The 26,285-nt window shown below is 38.6% G+C and overlaps 1 protein-coding gene across 1 annotated transcript in view; it reads right to left on the bottom strand.

Moving 5' to 3' along the window:
- Positions 1-26,285, bottom strand: part of Cd2ap (CD2 associated protein) — an 82,426-nt gene that overhangs the window by 29,030 nt on the left and 27,111 nt on the right. Inside the window, exons 3-8 of the mRNA XM_051152938.1 lie at positions 25,429-25,582; positions 17,749-17,849; positions 11,307-11,427; positions 6,313-6,500; positions 1,951-2,029; positions 1,498-1,592 (exon numbers count right to left, since the gene is read on the bottom strand). Coding sequence (XP_051008895.1) covers positions 1,498-1,592; positions 1,951-2,029; positions 6,313-6,500; positions 11,307-11,427; positions 17,749-17,849; positions 25,429-25,582 — 738 coding nt within the window. The remainder of the gene's footprint in view (positions 1-1,497; positions 1,593-1,950; positions 2,030-6,312; positions 6,501-11,306; positions 11,428-17,748; positions 17,850-25,428; positions 25,583-26,285) is intronic.

Raw genomic sequence — 26,285 nt, 5'->3', positions numbered from 1 at the left:
GAAAACAAAACAAAAAACCCAAACCTGGGTTTAATGTTTTAAAATAAACCAATGTTAAAATGTAATCTATAAGTTAAAATGTTCTCATGGGGACAAGGGAGGTAGTGAAGAGAAAAATATAATAATAGGTAAAGAGAATCAGAACATTTTATATGTACATACTAAAAATTTTTTCTTTTTGTTTTTAGTTTGTTCGTTTGTTTTCGAGACAGGGTTTCTCTGTGTAACCTTGACTATCCTGGACTTGCTTTGTAGACCAGCTGGCCATGCCTGCCTCTCACTCGCCTAAGATTTTTCTTGTCTAGCAGCTTCAGAAGTTAGCACTCTTTTAATGACTACCTGCATAAACTCTTAAACTTTATCAGTCTAAACTCTATGAATATTAAAAATTACATATGGGGGTGACATTAAATGAGTAGACAGTAGCTGCTTGTATAGCAGAAGTAAATATTTATTATTCACTCATATATAGTTACTATTATAACATTCTGCCCAGACATAAAAACCACAAGGATTTTTTTCTTTTCCATTACTTGGCCTTAAATTTTTTTCTAATTTAAATAATCATTTCTTTCTTTAAAGGAGGTGTAATAAGGATAGGGGGATGGCTCAGCAGGTAGAGGTGCTCATCGTCAAGCCTAATGATATGAGTTCAAACCCAGTAGCCCACAGCATAAAAGGAGAGAACCAACTCCCACAGGTTGTCCTCGGATTTTTATCTGCACAGCGACTGTGCCCCTCCCACATAGCTTCACCATTTCCCACAGGAAGATGAGTCTCATGACCTTTACTCACTAATGAACATTTAAGTTGTCCACTTCTAGGAGTTAATAAAGGAAAAAAATAAGCAATGTGATCACTGCTCATTTCTTTTTCAGATTTATCATTTTAACTGTTTATTTTGCCTATATATGTGAATGAGCACGTGCATTCCTATTGCCTGCAAAAGTCAAAGGAGGATGTCTTATCCTCTAAAACAAGAGTTATAATGGCAGGCTGGAGAGATGGCTCAGAGGTTAAGAGCACAGACTGCTCTTCCAAAGCTCCTGAGTTCAATTCCCAGCAGCTACATCATGGCTTACAACCACCTATAATGAGATCTGGTGCCCTCTTCTGGCCTGCAGACATACATATACATAATAAAAAAAATTTTTTTTTTATTTTTTTTTTAAGTTATAATGACTCTACGCAACCATATAGGTACTGGAAACTGAACCTTGATCCTCTGGAAAAGCAAAAGTACTCTTAAATGCTAAGCCATCTCTCCAGCCCCCTACTGATTGCCCTTTAACATATCAATTAAGTAAGTAATACAGACAATAAAAGCTTAAATATATACACACACACACACACACACACACACACACACACACACACTTATATTCTAAGTTACCAGAACCCCAAAACAAGATAAAGCCCCAGCCTGCCTTAAGTTAATACTCTATAGGCAGTACAAGAGAGTATTTCTATAAATGGTGATTCACTAAACAATCTTACCTTACTTATCAAATGGATTACGTCCCCTTCTTTAAAAGTAAGTTCATCTTCATTGGTTCCTTCATAGGCAAATAATGTTCTACAATATTCCTTAGCTGAAATAAAGAATATAAATAATGTGACTTACACAAATTGATTGATGCAACAGATACTTATTAAGCCTCTATGTAAAGTAATATCCTCACTAAGCTATTAAAGGTTAAACTAATAATTTTAAAACGTACACTCAATGTTAGAAAAAAATTCAATATCGCTCAGTGTCTGATATGTAGCAGGCATGGTTTTAACTTCAGAGATTCTAAAATGAACAGAGCACACCAGAATTCTCAATCTCATGTGCTTTTATCCAGTAGAATTTAATATTCTGGGAACTAGTCCAGTGCCACAGACTCCTCTAGTGAGGTAGGAATATAAAAGCACATTTATACTACAGTGGTTTACTTTAGAACTTACCTTTAATCTTGCCATCAATGTCTGTTTTTGTCAGCTCCACATTCTGGGTTCTAGATCCCAGTGACTGTAGTAGTAAGGGCTGGAAGAGAAAGGACAGTATCAGCTAGCTTAAGTTAAAATAAAAATGATATGTTTTTTTAAACATTTCTTTTGGGGCTGGAGAAGTGGCTCAGTTGTTAAGAGCACTTGTTGTTCTTCTAGAGAACCCAGGTTCAATTCCCACTACCCACATGGTGGCTCACAGCCATCTGTAACTCCAGTTTCAGGGGATCCAACCCCCTTTCCAGCCTCCAAAGGTACTGGGCACACATGTGATACACAGATGTAAATGTAGACAAAACACTCACACACAGAAAAAAATAAATAAACCTAAAAAATATTTTTCAAAGATTTTACTTTAATTTTAAATGTATTTATATGTGTCTGCGTGTGGAAATGTGCACCTGGATTCAGATGCCCATAAACGCCAAAAGATGGTGTTGATGCCAGGATCTGAAGGTAAAGGTGGCTTTAAGTCACCTGACATGGATATTTGGAAAAAGACTCTAGTCTTCTACAAGAATAGTATGTCTTTAATCCCAGCACTCGGGAGGCAGAGGCAGGTGGATCCCTGTAAGTTCGAGGCCAGCCTGGCCTACAAAGTGAGTCTAGGACAGCCAAGGCTAAACAGAGAAACCCTGTGTCAAAAGTAAAAAAAAAAAAAGGGGGGGGGGGGGGAACAATGCGTATTCTTAACTGCTCAGCTTTCTCTCCAGTCCAAGAATAATACTTTTAAGCCAAGTTTTCCTTTATACATATCTAGCCCTCCCTAATGGCCCTTATAGTCAGGCTCGTAATCTAACTTAAAACTCAATAATTAAAAAATTAATAATCTTAAAAGTTCCTCAAATAATAGCTACTAATTTTTTTTCTTACATGCATGGATGTTTTACCTGCATGTATACCTGTGCATCAAGTGTATGCAGTGCCCATGAACACCAGAAGAGGGCAGTGCATCCCCCAGGACTGGGGTTATTAGAGAGATTGTGAGTCACCATGTGATGCTAGGAATCTAACCCAGGCCCTCTAGAGAGCAGCCAGTGCTCTTAACCACTCAGCCATCTCTCCAGTCCCAAAAGCCATTAATTTTTTTAAAGGATGTAAAAATAACAAATATACTCTGGTATTCATATTATGATTTAATATTTTAAAATCTAAGATAAATAAAATAACCAACACACTCTCACACACACACACACACACACACGCAGACACACACACTTACACTTAGTCTTTATACCCTTCTGTATCAAGTAGAGACTATCATTCTTCCTTTTTACACTGGGAAGCAGCTAACCCAACAAAGCAGTAATTTTAGTCCTGGAGCCTAGGTCTGAACCTACAAAAATGGATTCTTAGTGACACTAAACCTTAAAATAGAGGGGATTTTAAAAATTCATTTTCCTTATCTATTATCTGAGAATTTCTTACATGTATACAATGTGTTTTTTGAGAGCTTCATATTGCATCTGCATCACTCTCACCCCCCATACATTCCTGAAATAAAGGGATCTAAAATATGGTACTTCGTTACTCTCTAAATGAAAATATATAGGCACTATTACAACTCTTACATAGTTAAACATTTGCACCACCTTCAGCAAGTACTTCCTTGAATTATCTACTCCAGTAGAACAGTAGACATGACATTAGACTTCAATACTTAAGAATATAAGCACAATGGTGGTGGCGCATGCCTTTAACCCCAGCACTGGGAAGCAGAGGAAGGCGGATCTCTGAGTTCAAGGCCAACAAGGCCAACCTGGTCTACAAAGGCCAGGACAGCCAGGACTATAAAAGAAACCCTGTCTTGAAAAGACAAAAACAAACAAAAAACAAAAAGAATATTAATACAATAACTAACCTACCATTGTGTGTTTGCGTCTTCCAAAATACTTTACTTTCTCCCAGACCTAACCATATCTTTTAATATGGTACCACCTAAAACATGGCATGTGCTCCCTACCTTTACTAAATAAGGTAACTCTAAAAGTACACTCACTAATAACCAAGTAGTGGACATCATTAGTTGTGACGGGCAAGATACTAATGCAATGCCACTAATCAAATAAAACTATTCAATACAATCATACACTTTTAGAGTTCAAAGTGACCCATGGTCATTTAGTCCAATGTCCCTCACAGAGTAAGACGCTATAGAACACCATTTCACAAAACTGAAAATCCAATCCATTATACCCTATAATCTTTCCTCTTCTTTATTTCAGAAAGCAATTCACTATGCAGTCCTAATTGGCCTAGAAATTTCAATAGCGACCAAGCAGGCCTCAAACTAAGAGATTTATCTGCTTCTGCCTCCAGAGTACTTTGATTTAAAGATGAGTGCAATCATACATATTTGCCCTGAAATCAATACCACAGAGTCTTAAAGGTAGGAAAGGGAAGGGCAAAAAGCAGAGAAGATGTGGTCTTTCCTGAATCCAAGTCACAATTAAATATGAAACTATGTAGCACGCTGGCAGAAATAACAAGGTATTTCACCAAACAAATGAAATGTAGCTGAATTGAGTAAACAATAAAATGTTTTAATCGGGCCGGAAAGATGGCTCAGAGATTAAGGGTACTGACTGCTCTTCCAGAGGTCCTGAGTTCAATTCCCAGCAACCACATGGTGGCTCATAACCATCTATAATGTCAGTTGGTGCCCCCATCTGGCCTGCAGGCAGAGCGCAGAGCACTGTATACATAATAATAAATAAATCTTTAAAAAAAAAAAAAAGTTTTAATCTTTTAAGAAATAGGGGAAGAGCTGGAGAGATGGCTTAGTAATTAAGAGCACTGGCTGCTCATCCAGAGGTCCTAAGTTCAATTCCCAGCAACCACACGGTGACTCACAACCATCTGTAATAGGATCCAACACCCTCATCTGGTGTACATGAAGACAGTATACTCATATATATAAAATAAATTTTTAAAAATAGGGAAATACAAATGAGAATTATAGGAGATAGCACAGTACTGCTCTTAAAGACGACCCTGGTTTCATTCCTAGCGCCAGTACATAGAAATTCAGTTTCAGAGGATCCAGCTCCCTCTTCTGATATCCTTGGACTCGTGTGTGCACATATTACACATAAATACACACAGGCACACACACAGACATAAAGTGTTCAAGCCTACTATTATTTCCCCCCCAAAACAAAAACGTAAAGGCTTACTTTAGCCTTTTTTTTTTTTCAGAACTTAAAAACTGTGGATAGTTCACCTGACTCCATTTAACAATGCTATTAAATTATCCAAACATTCAGAAGGCAGTTAGTAAATGTAGCCACTTTTGAGAACCCAGAGAAATAAGCAGTGATGGAGCATGCCTTCAGCACTCAGGAGGTATAGGCAGGAGAATCTCCATGAGTTTAAGGCCATCCTGGCCTACAGAGTGAGTTCTAGGACAGCCTCAAAAAACCAAAAAGAATCCAGAGAAAAGTTTTAGGTAACTTAGTATTTAATTTCATATTCACTTTAAAATAGCTCAGTTTTAGATATCTATTACATTAAAAAGAAAAGCAACAAATCTTTAGATTTGAAAGACAAAAATAAAAGTTTCCTTTACATTTACACTTTTATAACTAAAAGACCCTAAGGCTACCACTAAGAAAAGTCTATCTTGGATTTTCCAGTTAATAAGCACCCTAATTTTATAATACTGAAACACAACTATTAACTATTACAAATTTCAAGAGAAATTTCCCATAAAGTGTCTCATTAAGTTTCCATGACCCCCAAAAGGGGGATGGGGGTGGGGGGTGGGGAAGGACTTTCAAACATTTACATCTTCAAAGATGTAATGCTGAGTGATGAGAGGAGAGATACCAGATCCTGAGGTCCAGGCTAATCTGGGCTACAGAGGGAATCCTTACCTTAAAAAAAAAAAAAAAAAAAAAGGGGGGGGGGGATACAAACAAACAAACCAAAAACAGCCAACATTCTCACCCCAAAACTGCTAAATTAAACAGGACTAAGATTAATCTAAGTTAAGTTCACTATAACTACCAGTGATAGTTAGTTTTTATCAACTTGACACAACCCAGAATCACCTAAGAAGGTCAACTGAGCAATTACCTACATCAGATTGGCCTGTAGGTCATGTCTGTGAATCATTTTCTGATGCTGACTCCTGTGGGAGGGACAAGCCCAGCTGAGCACGGCAGTACACAGCTTTATTCCGTGGGTCCTGCCTGCACTCTTGCTTAAGTCCTGCCCTGACTTCTATCAGTGATGGACTCAGACTAGGACATGTGAGTCAAACAATCTCTTTCCTCGCTCCCAGTTTGTTTTGGTCAGAGAGCCACACTGGCACACTACCTTTTCTGGTTTTTTCTCTTCGGCTTCACTACTGGATGTTCTTGTCCTAAGTTTTACAGAGCCTTCTTTAAAAATATCTCCAAATCCAATTCCTCGGATTTTCTTTGGCTGTGTAACTGATCCAGGAGCAGTTTCACTCCCATTCCCCGGAGACGGTAAAGGTGAGGTAGGGCCAGTCAAAGCTATTTCTAAAAGAAAAATTTATTTTTGAAGAATGACACCAGAATTACAAAAATCTTTACATCACTTTCTACAATATCTATACCTTATACTTTCTAAGGAAGTATAGGGAAGAGGAAGAGGAGGAAGAAAAAACAAAAACAAGAACAAGGAGAAGAGGCACAGCAGAAGGAGGAAGAGGTCAATAGATAAATGACAAGGTGCTCAAACATCCTAGAGCAGGATGTACTCTCCATTGGTTTTTGTGGATGTGTTGAATAAAACCGTAACTATTCTAGGTATATTTAATCTGTATGACTAAGATATTTATTTGCGGGAGGAGGGGGGAGGTTTCAAGAGAGAGTTTCTCTGTGTAGCCCTGGCTGTCCTGGACTTGCTTTGTAGACCAGGCTGGCCTCGAACTCAGTGATCTACCTGCCTCTGCCTCCAGAGTGCTGGAGTGCTGTGATTACAGGCGTGCGCCACCACACCCAGCTCAACACAACATACTCTTAGCAAGATGCTACAGCTTAGATGTGGTTTGTCTCCAAAAGGTTCGTGTGCCTGACATTAGAACAGAAAGGTGACAGAACATTTATTAGGTAGCACCCACTAAGAGATGACTGGTCGATGGCCATGTGGGGAAGGGTTAGCACTGGTGTCACGATCTGCAGGAGTGGATTAGTTATCAAAGAGCATTTGCTGTTTAAAAAAAGAAAGAAGAAAAAAAGCTTCACAAAAGCATTTCTTTTCCTGAAGGACCCTTTGATGTTAATATAACCATCTTAGATTTATCATTTCTTACACAGAATATCAGGTTCTATCTTTCTTGTAACCTGTTTTGAGGCTCTGACAGTGTACTTACCAGTTTGGCAATCATGGCCTTTTAATTTTCAGACCATTTACATTTAATATAATTAGTAATGTTTAAACTCATTAACTGCTACTTGTCTATTTGCTCTTTTATTTTTATTCCTTTTCTCCCTTTCTCATCTTGGTTTGTCCCACTATTTATTAGCATTTTGTTTTAATAGCTTATTAAATACACCTCTGCTACAGCTCAAATGCATACTGACAATCATTGAACATATATATCTCACTATTTACACAAAAATCTGTCCCATTTTCTTTCATCAAATGTGTAGAACAAATGCTACTTCGTTATCTTGTACGTTCATGTAATAACATAAAACAATTTCTTTAAATCCCCAATGTGATCCTTTGTTGAAACTTTAATAAGAAAATCATAAATTATACTGGGTGTTAAGGAAAAGTAATAGAACAGGGGCACATGATGAAAATACAATTAAAACCAATCCAGTTACTATTAACCTTACAAGAGTCCTTGTATTTGTGTATACACATGGGAAGGAAGGAAGGGAAGGAAAGAGAAAAAGAGAAAGGGAGATTACCTTGTCTTTATCTGCATATTCTCATATTCCCAAGCAGGACTCTAACTCAACATCTCCAAAGTAAATTCACCATCTCTCCCAACTTAACCCTACCTCCAGCAACAGTATCTGCATCAACCCAAGGACTATTTGGTACTCTCTGACCCCTCTTCATTAGTCGCCCTCCATATCCCATCATCACTCGGTCCTATTTCATATAGCATCTATGTAGAATGGGAGAGCTATCTCTCTATCACAGCATTCTTCTAGTTAGACAAACACTCTGCCGCATGTACTCTCACTTGGTCCTGCCACCCACTCTTCTTCAGTGTACTCTCCACATACTACAACCCAAACAATGCTAAAAAAAATTTTTCTTCATCTTCTCAAACCTTCTCTGTGATGCAGTGTATTTAATGCCTAAAGCCCAAGTTTCTCCATTCTTAACACTTACCACCTTCAACTACTAAATCCAAAAATCACTCTGAACTGAATTATTTCAAGATCTTGAAAAACTTATGGTTATTTTTCAGTCTGCTTCAAGCCTATGGATTGATATTGTAATATCTGACCTCTGAAAAAGGTTTTGTCCTTCTTACATACATCTGCAGTACTCTCAAGCTTCCTGTTACAATTATTTTTCATGTCAAATTACATTGACTTTTGACTTATTTAATAAACAGCCCTTTATTTTGAATCCCACAAAAGCTTCAATGTTGGAAGGGGTGCTTTGTTATTAATCACTGCATTCCCAGAATCTGACACAGTACACTGTACAACAAGTGCTCAATATACTAAAGAAAACAAACTATGGATGTTAAATTAAGTGAGAAGCAGTATTTACGTGTAGGATTTCCTTTCTGTCTTTAACTATTTCAACTTTAACATGCCTTCATTGAAATGTAGATGGACTCTCATATCACTGCTCTGAAATCTCAGTCAAGACTGAGAAAAACTAAAACCCAACAGGCAAACAGGGCTGAAATACTAAGAAATGTCTAGTACCTAACTCCTATCTATGACCTCCACACAGTAAGTAGTATGAAAGAAATCAACAGAAGCCCAACTGTAATTTTACTACAGTGGATAATCAGTCCAATTTCATTAACCTTAAAGTAAGAGTGATACGAACACCCTCAAAAGTAAATTTCACTTTCTAAACTGCTTGAAAAGTTCTCTATATATCAAGAAGTACTTTTTTTTTTCATTAGGCTATTCCACAAAATAGGTATTTTGGCAGCGAATAAAAATTTATATACTCCAATATGCAGTCTACAAACACGTATATAAATAAGGAAAAGTCGTTAAAAATGAAGTGATTAATAAGAGATTCCTAAATCAGACAAGAAGCCATCAAAATACTTCAAAAAGCCTTCCAAGACACACAGTGAAGTCACACTATCCATGAAAGTTCCATGCCAAGTGCTCTGCATCCATATTAAACCAAGTTGAAATATGGTTAGTTATGGTGGCTGCATCTTTTTTGTTGTTGTCCGTGGTGGTGGTGGTGGTGGTTTTGGAGATAGGGTTTCTCTGTGTAGCCTTGGCTGCCCTGGAACTCACTCTGCAGACCAAGGGGCTTTGAACGCAGAGATCCTCTGCCTCTGCCTCCCAAGTGCTGGGGTTAAAGGCATTCGCCTAAGGAAACAACGATTTACATTGTTTTGGGTATCGTGGTGGTTTGAATAGGAGTGGCTCTCAAGACCCATGTGTTTGAATGTGAAGCTCTAGGGAGTGGCTCTACTAGGAGGCGTGGCTTTGTTGGAGCAAGAGCTTCACAACTCTTCTAGCACCATGTCTTCCTGCATGCCACATGCTCCCCAACATGATGATAATGAACTAAACCTCTGAAACTGTAAGCCAGCCAGTTAGATGTTTTCTTTAATAGAAGTTGCTGGGAACATATTGTCTCTTCTTAGCAATAGAAACTCTAAGGCAGCTGAGTAGTTGTGGCACACACCTTTAATCCCAGCACTTGGGAGGCAGAGGCAGGCAGATGGATGTGAATTCAAGGCCAGCCTGGTCTACAAAGGGAGTTCAGGATAGTCAAGGCTACACAGAGAGACCCTGTTTTGAAGGAAAAAAAAAAAAAAAAAAGAAGTAAAACTGGAAATTAACATTCACAATCAGAGGTGTCTAAATTATATGCAAATTCTATGTCATTGAAACTGCAGTATCCTCTAATATTCATATCTATAAGGCCCCTAGATACTAAGTGAACAACAATGCACTAATCCACTCAAGGGGGAAAAAAATCAAAGTAACTGGTCTATACTCTCCAAAAGTCTCAGTGCCCAGAAAAAGACAGAAGATAAAGAAACTGGTCTAAAGACAAGAAATAGTATGTGTAACCCTAAGACCAGAAGAAAAAAACAATCATTATAAAACAAAATAGAACAATTAAAGAAGTCTGTAGATGAATTATGTGTGAAAAACATCCCTTTAAACTGTCCTGATTTGATGGTGATAATAATGTGACTATGAAACTATCCTTGTTCTCAAAAAACATAGAGGATTTATAAAGCACAGACATAGAGAAACCATGAACAACATTAGCACATGGTGACAACTGATTACAGTGGCTAGATCTGGGCAACGGATAAATGAGAACTCTTTCCTTTTTGTGTTTCCTGAAGTTAAAAAGAAACGTTTCTAGTACGTGCCTGTATTCTCAGCACCTGGGAGGCTGAAGCAGGAGGAAAACCATGAATTGGAGGCCAACTTAGACTACAGAAAGACCTTGTTTCAGAATGAAACATGTAAACAAACAAAATGTGCTTCAAAAGATGCATTTGAGCCAGGCGTGATGGTGCACACCTTTAATCCCAGCACTTGGGAGACAGAGGCAGGTGGATCACTGTGAGTTCAAGGCCAGCCTGGTCTACAAAGCAAGTCCAGGACAGTCAAGGCTACACAGAGAACCCCTGTCTTGAAAAACAAAACAAAAAGTATTTGGCTGGAGCTGAAAAGAAGAGTCGGCTAGAATTATTATCTAACTTTCTTTTGTTTCTAGCAAGCTTATGCCATCCAGTATTTGCATTGTTCTGTAACCGTCCCGCCTCCTAATGTCCCAATGCAAAAAAGAAATATTTGAGTGGCTTTCTTCCTAAAAAAAAAAAAAAAAAAAAAAAAAAAAAGTATTTGGCTATAGGGAGAACAGAATATGGAATATGAGTACTGAAAATAAAGGTAAGAGTGCTACTTTAATTTTTCTCAACTATTAAGCTAGGCCATTCGCAAACTCAGCAGTTCCAAGAGTACAGATAAGCAAAAGGGTAAAACAGAAATCAAGAAAAGAAAAATAATAAACTATTTGACCAGGTATTTTCTTCCTTTGTACCCCCATTATACTTTTGTTTTTTAAAACTATGTTAGCTGAAACTGACCAAACACCCATCCCAAAAGATGAAGTCAATCAAATCCTTTCAAAGTGTTTTGACCGACCTGAGTCCTCCTGGCTGTCATGAGCGTCACCATCATCTGTGAGCTCTAACTCTTTCACAAAGTTTGAGGGAAACAGTCCCGATTTATTGTTGAGGGTTCCACTCCACCAGCCTTCTTCTACCTGAAAAAGTTCACAGCCAAGAGTAACCAAAGCCATAAGTGAAAACCTTCAAGACTCTATGGAAAAACTGAGCTGTTTAAAAAAAAAAAAAAAAAAAAAAAAGAGCAGTTAATGGTGCAAAACAAGCACTTTAAAAGAAAGAAAACACAATGGGGATATATTTTAAGTGGACAAAAGTCTAATTAATTAAAAGTCTAATTAATACTTCTGACTGTAATAGCACTCACACACTACCAAGCCTTGCTTTATAAATATAACATTATTTACTTCAATTCTTTTGTTTGGACAAAGTTTAGTAATGCATCCACACACACACAGGGGTTAAAAATGCAGAGACTCAGAGTTCAGTTCCCAGAACCATCCCAGCTCTTGGGGGTCAGACAGAAACTTCTAGCCACCTCAGGCACCTGCATAAGCATGCACATACCCACAATATATACATAATTAAAAATAAATTTTTAAGTAAAAACAATTTTTTTGTTGTTTTTTGTTTTTGTTTTTCGAGACAGGATTTCTCTGTGTAGCCTTGGCTGTCCTGGACTCGCTTTGTAGACCAGGCTGGCCTCGAACTCACAGCGATCCGCCTGCCTCTGCCTCCCAAGTGCTGGGATTAAAGGCATGTGCCACCAAGCCCAGCATAAAGTAATAAATGTAAAAGCATTTATGAGGATGTAATTTCCTAAGTGATATAAAATTGCATTTCCCCCTTTTAGTTAAATAGTGACTCTTAACCAAAGTATGAAAAAAAATATTTTGGTTTTGTTTATTTTACTATTGTGTTAATTTTATGTGTGTAGGCATTTGCCTAAATGTATATCTGCTTGAAATGTATGCACCACATGCATTTAATGGTCCCCTGATGCCATAAGAGGGTGTGGTATAGCCTGGAACTGGAGTTATCATGTGAGTTGCCATGTGAATGCTGAGAACTGAACTGGGGTCCTCGAGGAGAGCAGGCAGAGTTCTAAACTGCTCAGCCATGTGTCCAACCCTGAAAAAAATCACTTTCAAAAGTCATCTAATAAGCACCTCCCTCCAAGCAGAAATATTCTCATGAGTCAAATTCTTTATCAAATCATTTATACACACTAATAATGAGATTGCTCAATTTCCATAAATTAAAAAACATTCAGTAACTGCTTTCAGATATACAGTTTCTGCTAGATGCTAAGGAGTTACTAGTAACAGTAAATTTTGTAGAGTACACTGCTGGATGTCACCATTTACCTATCAGCATTACATGCGACATCACAGCTAGAAATATTTCATTTACAGTACATAAATAATTTTCAATGTTATCTATGTTATAACTGAAAACAAACTTTTCTCTATATAAGCTTTTCTGGCTGCCCTGGAACTCACTAAGTAGACGAGGATAGTCTCAAAGTCACAGAGATCCACTTGTCTCAGCCTCCAGACTAAAGCCATGTGCCACCATGCCCAGACTGAAGAGCAATTTTTGATAAATAATTCATGCAATAGGCAGTCATAATGTACAGCCATGATGTTACTGCTAGTAAAAGATTCAAATCTTGCATATGAGAAACTCCTTCCTTGCCTTTGCTGAAATAGCTGAGGTAGGAGACTATTAGACTACAGCAATCCCAGCTCTTTCTTAAAACAATCAAACTAAAAAGGCAGTAAGCAGTCAGGTATGGTGGCGCACACCTTTAATCCCAGCACTTGGGAGGCAGAGGCAGGCGGATTGCTGTTGAGTTCGAGGCCAGCCTGGTCTACAAACTGAGTCCAGGACAGCCAAGATAACATAGAGAAACCCTGTTTCGAAAAACAAAACACAAGCAAACAAAAAAACAATAAAAAAGCAGTAAGCACATACTTAAAATGCAACATAACTGTTAGGTATAGAGGCACACCCTTAATCCCAACACTCAGGAGAAAGAAGCAGGCCAATCTTTGTGAGTTCCAAGCCAGACAAAATTGTGTGAGTAGCTGTCTCAGAAAAACAAAGTAGCGGTGGTGGTGCACGCCTGTAATCCCAGCACTAGGGAGGCAGAGACAGACAGATCTCTTTGAGTTCGAGGCTAGCCTGGTCTACAAAGCAAGTCCAGGACAGTCAAAGCGACACAGAGAAACTCTCATTAAAAACAAAACAAACAACAACAAATACTATATATTTTAAAAATAAACTAATAATGTAAAAATAAGTGCTATAATCAAAGTGGGAATTAAGTCCAAAGGCACATAAACTTGAAAGTATCAGAACCTTCTTCCCTAAAAGCAAATGACCAAAAAGCTCAATGTTAAGCCTAAATAACAATCTTCTAGGTGCTGAAGAGATGGCTCAGAGGTTAAGAGAACTGACTGTTCTCCTGGAGGTCCTCAGTTCAATTCCCAGCAACCACATGGTGGCTCACAACCACCTATAATGAGATCTGCTGCCCTCTTCTGGCATGCAGGCACACATGCAGGCAGAACAATAAATACTGTATACATATTAAATAAATTTTTTAAAAAAAGAATCTTCTAGATAAAAAGCATGTGAAAAACATCACATCAAAATAAATGGTTACAGACAATATAGCTGAAATACAAATAGCTAGAATTTCATATATTTGGGATGTAAAGTAAAGCAGCAAGCATGAAGAGCTCAGAGGCTCCCAGTCATAAGATAACGTGAACCTGGGCATGACGACGTGTCTGGCCGTAGCACTCAGGATACCAGGACAGAAGAGTTGTTTTGAGTGTGAGGCCAGGCCAAGCTAAATTCTGAGTTCCAGGAAGTGGGCTTCAGAGTGAGGCCCTGCCTCAAAGAAGAAAGGAAGAAATAAAAAACTAAGATAAAGGTTTGAAAATGTTAGGAGCCACGTGTCCTTTGGGATTAAGTATGACAAAATGTAAGAGACACAAAGAAAGAACATCAGTTTACTATTTAAACTTCAAATATCAGCAACTAGTTAAGAGTTATCTAATTAGGGCATTCTTAGGAAGAAGAGTGCTAAAGAACTCATTCACACATAGGAATAATGAACTGGGCATGGTGACCATGCCTGCAATTCTAGCACTTAGGAGGTTGAGGCAGGAGGACCACCAGTTTAAGGCCAGCCTGGACTGTGAGACCCTGTCTCTAAGAAACAAAAGACGAAAATAAAAACAATTCATATGAAAACAGGACTGTACAGTCTAGCCTATTGGCACATGCTTATAATCCCAGTGCTCAGGAGATGAAAAGGAAAGATTATGAGCTTGAGGCCAGCCTGAGCTACATGGTCAGATTCTGGCTTTAAAAAAGCATGGGCCCACTATGCAAAGCCCTGGGTTCAACTCCTCCACAGAGGGAGGGGCTTTCACGATGGACACAGCAAGCTTTACACATTCATCTAGGCCACTGCACGTCAGGCACGTATGAAGTGAAGTTGTCTTCAACAAGGTACCACACACCACAATGTTGTCTTGACACCACTCCCATCAAGTACTAATAATGTCTGTGTTCTACCCCTACACTCCTGACAGCTTCTAAGTGGTTTGTAAGTAGCTATCACTTCCAAGGCTACACTACAAAAGGTACTTCATCATACTTACAGATATGGTTGCATTGAAGAGTTGTCAAACTGCCATGCAAACCAAAGTAAACACCTTCTGCTCAAATGTATTTCATGTTTCAGACTGAATATTTACATTAACTTTACTGGAAATCTGAAGCTTTTTGATTATTGCATCAAGATGCTTCAGAATCTGGTCCATTTCAGATTTGAGATCTGGTATGCTCGGACTGTAAGATCCAATCCCCAGACACTCCCATTCTCTAACAAACCCAAGCCAAACTGGAAGGACACTAACTAGCTGTCCAATCGGCAGTGAGACATTAGGTGTAAATAGAGGCTTTCTTTTTTTTTTCATTTTATGTATTTAATATATTAAAATATATTAACATAGTATAAATGCTGTGGTATAAAAAGGATGAACATATTTCACAAAATGAACTCTTAATAACGATTTTGCAGTGAAAGACCATCAGGATCTTGAAACATGAAAGTTTTGTTAAACAGAATGTCAAAATTGTAACCCTTGCAATGAAACATTTTGCCCACTGGGCATGGTGGCACACACCTTTAATCTCAGCACTCAGGAGGCAGAGGCAGGCAGATTGCTGTGAGTTTGAGGCCAGCTTGGTCTACAAATAAGTCCAGGACAGCCACGGTTAATACAGAGAAACCCTGTCTTGAAAAACAAAAAACAAAACAAAACAAAAACTTTGCCATTTTCTCTATGTATTAACATCACTGTTTCTCTAAAAAGAATTTTCGTTAACATTGTCATTTTATATAAATATATATAATTTATATATAGATATTTAACTTCCTGAGTGACCTGACATACATCAAATATAATTAATGAATTTTAAAGTTCTTAGAATGAACTAGTATAGATTTATAATGTATGCTCAATGGTGATAAAATTCAAGAGCATACCACAGAACTTGTACTTAAATTCTGAGTTAGGAAAAATGATTTATCCCCAAGCAAAACCAATGAACTGTAACCTAAACTATTAACAAATGGATTACTGAGTTCTATTTTTTCATTTGTTAACAAAATGTAGACAGCCATTTCAGAATACCAACTTGGATGCTTCCTATTGTATACACCAAAACGATTCATTACCGAGAAATTTCTTGCAACACAAAAGGGTGATAATATAACCAATCTATACAGTTCATCTGTCCTGGACTGTCTAAAGTAACCAGAATGGTGACACATTCTTTTGTATAAAACTTTTCCTCTTCAGAAACCCCGAGGTAAGATAATTAAAGCAACAAACTAGGAGCCACTGTTTTCTATGAAACTGCTGCTATGTTTAAAACAATTTATTTTTCAAAGACAAGTAGAAAATTGTAGGGCTACTCTGTATAATTTCTAGAAATATTTCTGGAACAATTTAATTAAATGGCCTTCATCTCAACATTAATGACACTGTTTAGAGAGGCTTTCTTAAGGAGGCTCTCATGAGCCCTCCTAGGCCCTTCCAGCTGAGGCCCCAAACATCACAGAACACAAGCAAGCCAGCCCTCCTGTGCCTATCTGCATACTTGTGCCAACAATCCACAAGCACAATTAACAGTAGTTTTGCCGCTAAGTTTGGGGTGGCCTCAGTTGTATCAAAAAAAAAAAAAAAAAAAAAAAAAAAAAAAAAAAAAAACAAGAGCAATGTGATTCTCTGTGATTCAATCTCTACCTCTGAGAAACGGAAGTAAATATTTCCTTCTGTAGACTGCATAAAGTTTAAAGGAAATAAATGTGAAATACTTATTCCAACATAGGCTCAATAAATGTTAACTGGTATTGTCAACAGATAAGAAAAGATCAGAACTGCCTTCTGTATAGATATCCTAGAAGTTAAGAGATGTTAGCGGTAAATTAGAAATAATGACACAAAATCAGTTCCTGCTGCAATATATTTTATCAAAGCACGGTCTTGGAAACAGCATCTTCAAATACCCAGAAAAACTTTTAATATTCCTTCAATGAGAAAAGCAGAAGTAAGAAATTAAAAATATTTCCCTATCTCATTCTAAAATCTAAACTGAAAAAAAGCATACCTGGCTAGCATTTAAATGCAACAATTCAAACAAGACAGAATCTAAAGCAATTTCTGCATTGCACTTGTATCATTCAAAAGAAAATGTTTTTGTTACAGTTTTGTGCCAGTAGCAAATCTGAAATCAAAACGATAAGGCTCTCTGGTGTTTGGCGCTATTTACATAACATTTATCTTTTTAAGCATTATCATAATAGTGTGTGTACATAATGAGAGTATGGGTGTACATGCAATGTGCACGCAGAGGCCAGGGGCACCTTGTAGAGTCAGTTTCTCTTTCCGCCTTCACATGGGTCCCAAGGATAAAGAGGTAGTCAAGTCTGGGTGTCTATCTTGCCAGCAGAGAGTCACAGTCGCTTTTTTTTGGGGGGGGGGGAGGTTGGGGTTTTTTTGTTTGTTGGTTTGTTTGTTGGTTTGTTATTTTCACGACAGGGTTTCTCTATGTAGTCCTGGCTGTCCTCGACTCGCTTTGTAGACCAGGCTGGCCTCGAACTCACAGCGATCCGCCTACCTCTGTCTCCTGAGTGCTGAGATTAAAGGTGTGCACCATCATGCCTGATGGCTTTTAGCTTTTTAAAAAAATATTTATTTTTATTCTTTAAGGCAAACACACAAATAATATCTAGCAAAGACAAATAAAAAGACTGTCTCTAAATCTGATTGAAAACTGGCATAAATTTTCACAAATTTTTATATTCTGACAAAGCCCTCTTTTAGCAGCTACAACATCAAGCTGTGCGCTCCTCAAATGTACACGGTCTTTACCTCTTCGTTGATATCGATGACGTCCCCTACTGCCAATGCCAGTTCGTCCTCATTTTGTGGAAGGTACTCATAAAGGACTTTACACTGACGCTTTTTTGTCTCTAGAAGAAATCATTTTAAAAATATGTCAAGAAAACATTGTTTTTAAAATAGCACCTTTAGTCACATACCACAATTACATTATAGGAAATATAAGAGGAAGAAAAGCAAACATGTGAGTATTTAAACAGCTAATCACAAGCAGCAGCACTGGATTATTTTAAAACACTTCTCTCACTACATAATATTCACCCCCAGATAAAGTGTAAGGTAACACAGGACATGGGCACACCCGATCCCTCCAGTACACAAAAGCAAAGAATCCCCAACCAAGACATTCTGTGATAATAAAACTAGTGCAGGCAAGCCCCTCCCAGGGCAATTTTCAGATTACTTCTTGACCAAAACCTAGGAGTAATGCATGCGTTTTAAGCAACTGTTGAAGGGAAGGCAAGATGGCTGAAGAGAATCACCCCGCACTCACTTGTTTCCTCCACACAAAAAAGAGGGTGGAAGGAGGAGGATCATGGGAGAAGAGGAAGCGAAGAGGAAACAGGTGGGCAACAGGTAACAGATGTACATTCAACCACAGAAATACAAAAACCTTGTAAAGTCCACACCTGCATAACAAGAGAGAAAAACATCCCAACACTCAATCCCTAGCTCCACAGCTTGGTACCCTTCCCCCTCTGCTGGGATAAAGGTGAAAGAGAATAAATCAAAAGCTATCAGCACAGACACCGGCACTCCTCCCTACTTGGAAGCCTCACAACCCTGGAAGCTTACATCTCAGGAGAATCTGAACGCTACCCACTCTGGCTTTAGACAAAGGATTTCATCTCCCAGCAGCTCCCCAGGATGCTGTCAGTAGGAAGCTTCTTGAGAACAGATGGTAGTCTGAATCTGGACAGCCACGTTTCAGGGAGTCAAACTTGACCTAGTGGAAAGACCCTGATACAATCCACCAATAAAGCTATACTGTGAGAATCTGGTATAAGAGATGCAGAGTAGAGTGCAAGGTGTTTACTTGCAAGTAGACCCCTCTCAGCTCTCAGCTCCACACTTAGTGCCTGTCTCTTAACAAGATAAAGAAAAGAACTCCAAGAAAAATAAACGACCTTTCAGGAAGTCCATGTATGTTAGCTACGGGAAGGAGACAGCACTGGAGAAGGAAGGCAGGGCTGCTTTTCTCCTACTCTAACTAGATACTAGGGCAGAACAATCAGTAGCATGCTATTTGTACTTTCCTGGCAAAGCACTATTTAAATCTTTCTTATTGGTCCTATAATCTTTAAACATTAGACAAACACCATAAATCCCTACTTTTCACTGCTCACCTACAATATTTACTGTAGGAATCCTAATATTTTAAAGCCCCTGATATAATCATATGGCATTTCTAACAAGTTTCCAGGTAACATTTTTCTGCTAAGCTAAAAAAAAGACTTTGAATATAGATAGATAGATAGATAGATAGATAGATTTTTTTTAAATAGTATTTTACTAACTACAAGTATCTGAGTTCTCAACTCAAACATGATGGCAAGCACTTTTACCTTCTGAGCCATCTTGCCAACTACAATTTTCATACATTCACTGTCCATTCTTTTCATGCTCCCAAATCCCACCGGACTGCCCCTGAACCTGCCATGCTGCTGCCTCAGCCTTTTCCCGCCTCAGAGTAGGAAAGATTTCGAAGCACAAACCTCTATCATTATATATGACCATCTCCAAATAAAATTTACTTTAAAAATCTAAAGTAAAATGTTTACCTATATATTTGCATCTGTCAAAGATTGACTGAGTTAATAGCTGGGCGTGTTTGTGACAGGGTCCTGGTTGAAATCCAGATTTACCTTGAACTTAGGACCTTCCTGTTTCTGCCTCCCAGTGCTAGGAATATTTTTATTTTTAATTTGTTTTGAGAAAGTACCACTCTGTTTCTCAAAACGGCTGAGCTAATTTACATAACACCATCAGTGTATATGGCCTCCACTTTTCCACATTTTCATGTTCTTTCATAACAACCATTATAAATAGGATAAGATGGTATCTTGCTACATACAGTTTTATATTAGTTTGATATATTTCTTTGATAAAGACACTAAGCATTTTTATTTTTTTAAATTGCATTTATTTTTTTAAGTATGGGAGGAAGTACTCTAGCATGCATGTGAAGGTTAAAGGACAGCATGTGGAAATCAGTTCTCTCCTACTTTGTGAGTCTCAGATCAAATGCAGGTTATCACATTTGGCAAGGCCTCATGTGTCCCACGATGGCCTCACACTGGCTTCTGATTCTCCCCCCAAGGACTGGAATTACAGGATTACTAATTTTTGCATGTTGACTTGGTGGGTCTCTAAATGTTGCTTTCACAATATGAAAACAGAGATGATCTGACTTGCTCCTTCCTGTTCATATGCCTGGTATTTCTCTCTTTCTAACCTGATTGCTCTAGCTAAATTTCTACTGCTTGTCTTGGTCCTAACCTTAGTGGAATGCTTTCAGTTTTTCATATTCAGTACAGACTACAAGTATAGCCCACAGCACACCACACTGTGGTCGGGATCTTCTGTACCTACCGTGAGGGAAGGGCTGGGTTTTACCAAAGGTTTCTTTCTTCTCCATCTACTGAGATGATTATATGACCGGGGGGGGGGGGGGGGGGTCTTTCATTCTATTTATTGATTGCACTCGTTGAAACACCTTTGCATCTCTGGAAGGAAACTGGTCATGTGATCTTTGTGGTATGCCTGTTAAAAACGAATTTTATTTTCGCATTCAATGACACTGAGGAACTTTTTCTTTGTTTTGCTCCTGTTGGGTTTGGGGACCAGAATAACATTGGCCTCACAAAATAGAGCCAAGCAGGGCGTGGGGGAGCACGCCTTTAATTCCAGCACTTGGGAGGCAGAGGCATGAGGATCTCTGTGAATTCAAGACCAGCCTTTGCTACAGAGTGAGTTCCAAGCCAGGCCTGTTCAGAGAAACCCTGTCTCAAAACAAAAAAACAAAACCAAAACAACACCCAAAATGGAACCACTTGAGAAATACTGCTGTTACTTCTTCAAATGTCTGGTTACATTTTGAGGTGCAGCCTTCTGGTACTGGGCTTTTTCCTTTGTTGGTAATTTTTATTACCAATATCATTGGTAATATCATTCCTTACTCAATATCATTACTTGCAACTGATCTATCCTAAATTTCTTTTTCATGTTGGATGGTGGTAGGTCACATGTCTAAAACTTTGTCCGAACATTAAATTTCACTGTGTTGTACATACTCTTTCCCGTGTTATTGCTTACACTAGAACTGGGAGGATCTGTGGTGCTCTGAATGAGAAATGTTCTCCACAGGCTTGGATATTTGAAGAACTGGTTTCCAGCAAGTAGCGCTGTTTGGGTAGGGTTAGAAAGTGAGGCCTTACTGCAGGAAGCATGGTAGGGCTGCACTCTAATTCCAGTTCACTGTCTCTACTTCATGCTTACAGGTGACTGACTATGTGAGTTCTCAGCCTCCTTTTCCTGCTGCCACGCCACCCTGCTATGATGAAGTCTTATCCCTCTAGAACTCCAAGCGAAAATAAACTCTTTCTTAAGTTGCTTTTGATTATGGTATTTTATTACAGCAACAGAAAAGGAATAACTTTGCCTACCTCCAGCTGGGATCTACTCCTGTAATATCCTTAGTGAGCTGAGGAGAGAAAAAAAAATCAGGAAAAGACCCAACTATCACCTCACCCCATGTTCAGGTACACGCACTCAAAGAAGGGGTTATTCTGTTTTAGTATCCATGGCTTACAACTCTGTCTAGCCTATGCTAAAAAAGAAACCATCCTTTTACAGTACCACAGAATTAAAAGTTATGGAGTTTATAGTGGGCAGAGATCATAAATAACTCTTTCGCTGGTCTAAAAGCTCTTGGAGAAGAGAAAATTCCACACCAAGTTACAGCTCTATGCTATACAATTCTACTATTTGTCACTAGCCTCCAGGAAGCTCACAGTCCAGGGCCACTAACGTGGAAAGGTGGTATACAAATATTATTTGAATATCACATTTTTCTGATGTTCAAAGGATTAATATAAACTTTCAATTGGTCAGCTGGGCGTGGTGCACACACCTTTAATCCCAGCACTTGGGAGGCAAGGGCAGGCGGATCTCTGAGTTCGAGGCCAACCTGGTCTACTAAGCAAGTCCAAGACATCCAGGACTACAAGAGAAACCCTCTCTCAAAAAAACAAAATAAAAAACAAGAAAAACAAAACAAAAAAAAACCCAAAACTTTCAATTGATCTTGTTATTAAGAAATCTTCATTTTTCATTAAAAAAAAATTGTGACATAACCCAGTGCTGTAACTCTTGAAGCAGCAGTTTTCCAAATTTAATAGGCAATGACATGCAAAGTAACACTTTGTGACAATAAGGGGGCTGTAAAAAAAAAAAAATCATTAACATTCTTATATGAAACTCTGCCAAGACAGGGTAAGGAAGTCCTTAATAGTTCCTGCCTCACGAATACGTCTGTCAGATATACTGGGCCAGAAGGCTGAAGAAGATGCTGCAGCGTTATGAGTGTGCTGGGTGACTGTCCAGGCAGCAAACTGTCTCTGTCATTTCTTTCACTTTGGAAGCTGCTAACCTGCACTTGTTGTTTACTCAGGTAATTAATTTTATTCCTTCTCAAGTCTCTGATGGGGCTAAAGACCAGATAGTTTAATTTTACAATTAAGCTTAGTTGTTTAGGTGTTAGTTGTTTAGGATTAAGATGTTTTTAGGTCTAGATATGATAAATATTGATCTACATTCAGAATTTTAGGCACACCAAGATAGGAAAGATGTTTGCTTCAAGGCTGTCAAATACAAACAGCCAAAACACTATGAATGTAACATTTATATAATTCCTGACTGTGTCATGGTTTTTCTTGCTATAAGTAGTTTAGTTATGTCTCTCTCTCTCTCTCTCTCTCTCTCTCTCTCTCTCTCTCTCTCTCTCTCTCTCTCTCTCTCTGTGTGTGTGTGTGTGTGTGTGATAATATAAATGTATATGTAAAAAAATTAATTAAAAAAATTTAAAAACACTCTTATATGTACAATTTGCGAGGGAATTTCCTTATTGCCTATCATTTCTCTTACAAGGAAGTTATAGACCACAATTTCAAAGATACTATAATCTCAATAATCTCAGGTACATGTAGTTAAATAATTATGAGCTTGAAAATGGCAGATAAAGGCATTTTCCTATAAAATTTATAATCTGCGTTTGATCCCCAAACCCATATAGAAGAGAACCATATCCCACAAGTTGCTTCCTGACTGTACATACATACACACACTGAACAAATGCAAGAACATGCATTTTTCAAAAATATCCACGTATTTCTCAATAAATTAAGCTGAATTATTAAACACAGAATTTAACAGGCTTTTTAAAAATGTTAAAATATATACTATCTATTGTCATAAACACTGTAATTGTGTTTATTTTTAAATGGCAGTCTTTTAGAATGGCATCATTGTCTTTTTCTTTTTTTCTTTTACTTGTTTTTTTGTTTTGTTGTTGTTGTTTTCAAGACAGGGTTTCTCTGTGTTGCCTTGGCTGTACATCACTCACTTTGTAGACCAGGCTGGCCTCAAACTCACAGAGATCCACCTGCCTCTGCCTCCCAAGTACTGGGATTACAAGCCTGCGCCATCACTCCTGGCTAGTTGTCTCTCTTTTCTTTAAAATTTATTTATTTTTATTTTAGCTGGAGTTACAGATAGTTGTGAACTCCCATGTGGGTGCTGAGAACTGAACCCAGGTTCTCTGGAAGAACAGGCAGTGCTCTTGACCTCAGAGCCATCTCTTCAGCCCCCTCTGCCTCTCTTTTCTTAAAGGCAGTTAAAAAAACAAACAAACAAACAAACCTGCAAGTAAATTTAAGTGATCTGAGAGGCCATAAAAGAGATCAAATTTCTAAAAGTTAAAGTATGTTGGCACAGTAACCTTACAGGTGCAGTAGTGGCACACATACCTTGGTGGCAACCCACAACTCTCTAACTGAACTTAGAACCACTTCAGCAAAAAAGATGCCATGCCTGCTTTGGTAAACCTAACTACTTAATGCTAGTGAAATCACAGATATTTGAAGACAATCTACAACTACTGATTTATTAAACCAATACAATCCCTAACAAGAAACTATAAACACTTTTCCTTATACTCACAGATAAATGTAGTTCATGAGAGTTCACCCCTCATGAAGGAAATTTTTTTGCAACAAAGATGACTACAAAAAACCACAACCATCAAAACTCAGAGTAGTGGAGCCTAGTCCCAATGGACTTATATATAAGATACTCCAGAACCAAAGGATCAGGAAACATCGCAGAATAGAAGGCAAAAAGATTCTAAGAGCCAAAGGATCAGAGAATTTGCTGTGAGATTGTGTCCCTTAGTAATCTCAGAACTTATATTCATGAAGTCTCACCAGTATGACCACCTAAATGTGAGGTCTACAAGGATGACACCAATGAGCATGCCAAACTGGACAGAGGAAGGCCCATGAGGTCTCAACCCTACACAAACAACTATAGGCAACTGAGTAATAATAGGGGCAGGAGAGGGGGTCCTCCCTAGGGAAGAGCACACAAACTGGTTGTCCAGTACCAAGCAGTCAGTCCTGAAAACACATATACAAGTAGCATTATGTGAACACAACAGGTTACATTTAGAAATATGTATGTATAAGCAAATGCATACATACATACAATAATGAGAAAAATAGGCCATTAATTTGAAACAATCGGGGAGGGGAATATAGGATGGTTTAGAGGGATGAAAGGGAAGAAACACTGTAATTAAATTACAAACTCAAAAACAAACAAAATATAAACTATGTAGGGCTGGGAGATAACTTGGTGAGTAACAGTGCTTGTCATTCAAGCCTGGGCCCCTGGGCTCAATTCCTATAGCCCATATAAAGCTGGGAGGAAAAACAGTGCCACAGTGTTATCCTCTGACCTCCGCACTCAACACCCACACAATGATTTTTTTTTTTTTTAATTCGGCCAGAGCATCTGAGGCCAACATAAGCTACATAGCAAGACCCTATTTTAAAAGAAAACAACTAGCAACATTTCAGACTAGCAGATACCTCAATACAATCAATGTATTAATCATTCAGAGGCAAGGAAATAAACCAAAGATCTTCCTTTATAATGCCTGTATGTGGCTATAAGCCATATGCTGGATTATCAACGCTACTGACGACATGACCGAGCATAAAAAGTGACTATGTGTGCCAGTGAGCGTAACTTAGAGCTACTGCCATTGGCTGTTGGAAGACCATACTTGTCTTTGGCGGGGGGGGGGGGGGGGGGGGGGGGGGGGGGGGGGGGGGGGGGGGGGGGGGTGGGGGGGGGGGGGGGGGGTGGGGGGGAGGGGGTTGAGATAGAGTTTTCTCTTGCAGTGCTGGCTGTCCTGAACTTGCTTTGTAGACCAGGTTGGCTTCAAACTCACAAAGATCCACCTGCCTCTGCCTCGGGTGCTGAGATTAAAGGCATGAGCCACCACACCCGGCTATCATTCTGAATTTTTGAGCAGTCTTAAATACCATATTTTAATATAACTAAGTAGGAAAGGAATTGTTTACATACTCTTCTTAATAGGTTTGGTTTGTGGATGTGGCTGAATTCCTCCAGCTGGAAGTCCATAAGTGCTGATTCGCTGTACAAGACTCGCGACATTTCCATGCCTTTCCCGTTTGATGGGCAAATTGTCATCCTTGGGTTCTGTCTCTCGCTTAATTTCCTATAAAGGGAAAAATTGGTTAAAAAAAAAAAAAAAGAAAAGCAAATTTAAGTATCTTATTCAAGTTATATTCTTTTTTTTTTTTTTTTTTTTTTTTTTTTGGTTTTTCGAGACAAGGTCTCTCTGTGTAGCCTTGGCCATCCTGGACTCACTTTGTAGACCGGGCTGGCCTCGAACTCACAGCGATCCGCCTGCCTCTGCCTCCCGAGTGCTGGGATTAAAGGCGTGCACCACCACGCCCGGCCTTCTTTTTTTTTTTTTTTTTAATTTTGTTTTTTGGTGTTTTTCTTTTTTTGGCTTCTCAAGACAGGGTTTCTCTGTGTAGCCCTGGATATCCTGGACTCGCTTTGTAGACCAGGCTGGCCTCGAACTCACAATGATCCGCCTGCCTCTGCCTCCTGAGTGCTGAGATTAAAGGCGTGTACTACCACTGCCCAACTCAAGTTACATTCTTAAATGTATTTCTTTTCTTTTCTTTTTCTTTTTTTTTTTTTTGAATGTGGCTTAGGCTAACCTAGAATTTAATGTGTAGCCAAGCTAGCCTAGAATATGCAACAATCCTCTCACCTATACCATCTTTTGTTTTGTTTTTTAAAACAGGGTTTCTCTGTGTAGCTTTGGCTGTCCTGGACTCACTTTGTAGGCTAGGTTGATCTCAAACTCAGAAATGCCTCTGCCTCTCTGTCTCTCTGCCTCTGCCTCT

This window comes from Acomys russatus, chromosome 11 (assembly GCF_903995435.1).
Source record: "Acomys russatus chromosome 11, mAcoRus1.1, whole genome shotgun sequence".
NCBI classification, from domain to species: domain Eukaryota; kingdom Metazoa; phylum Chordata; class Mammalia; order Rodentia; family Muridae; genus Acomys; species Acomys russatus.
The sequence above is the reverse complement of the archived record's forward strand: the minus strand, read 5'-3'. Positions and strand labels throughout refer to the sequence as shown.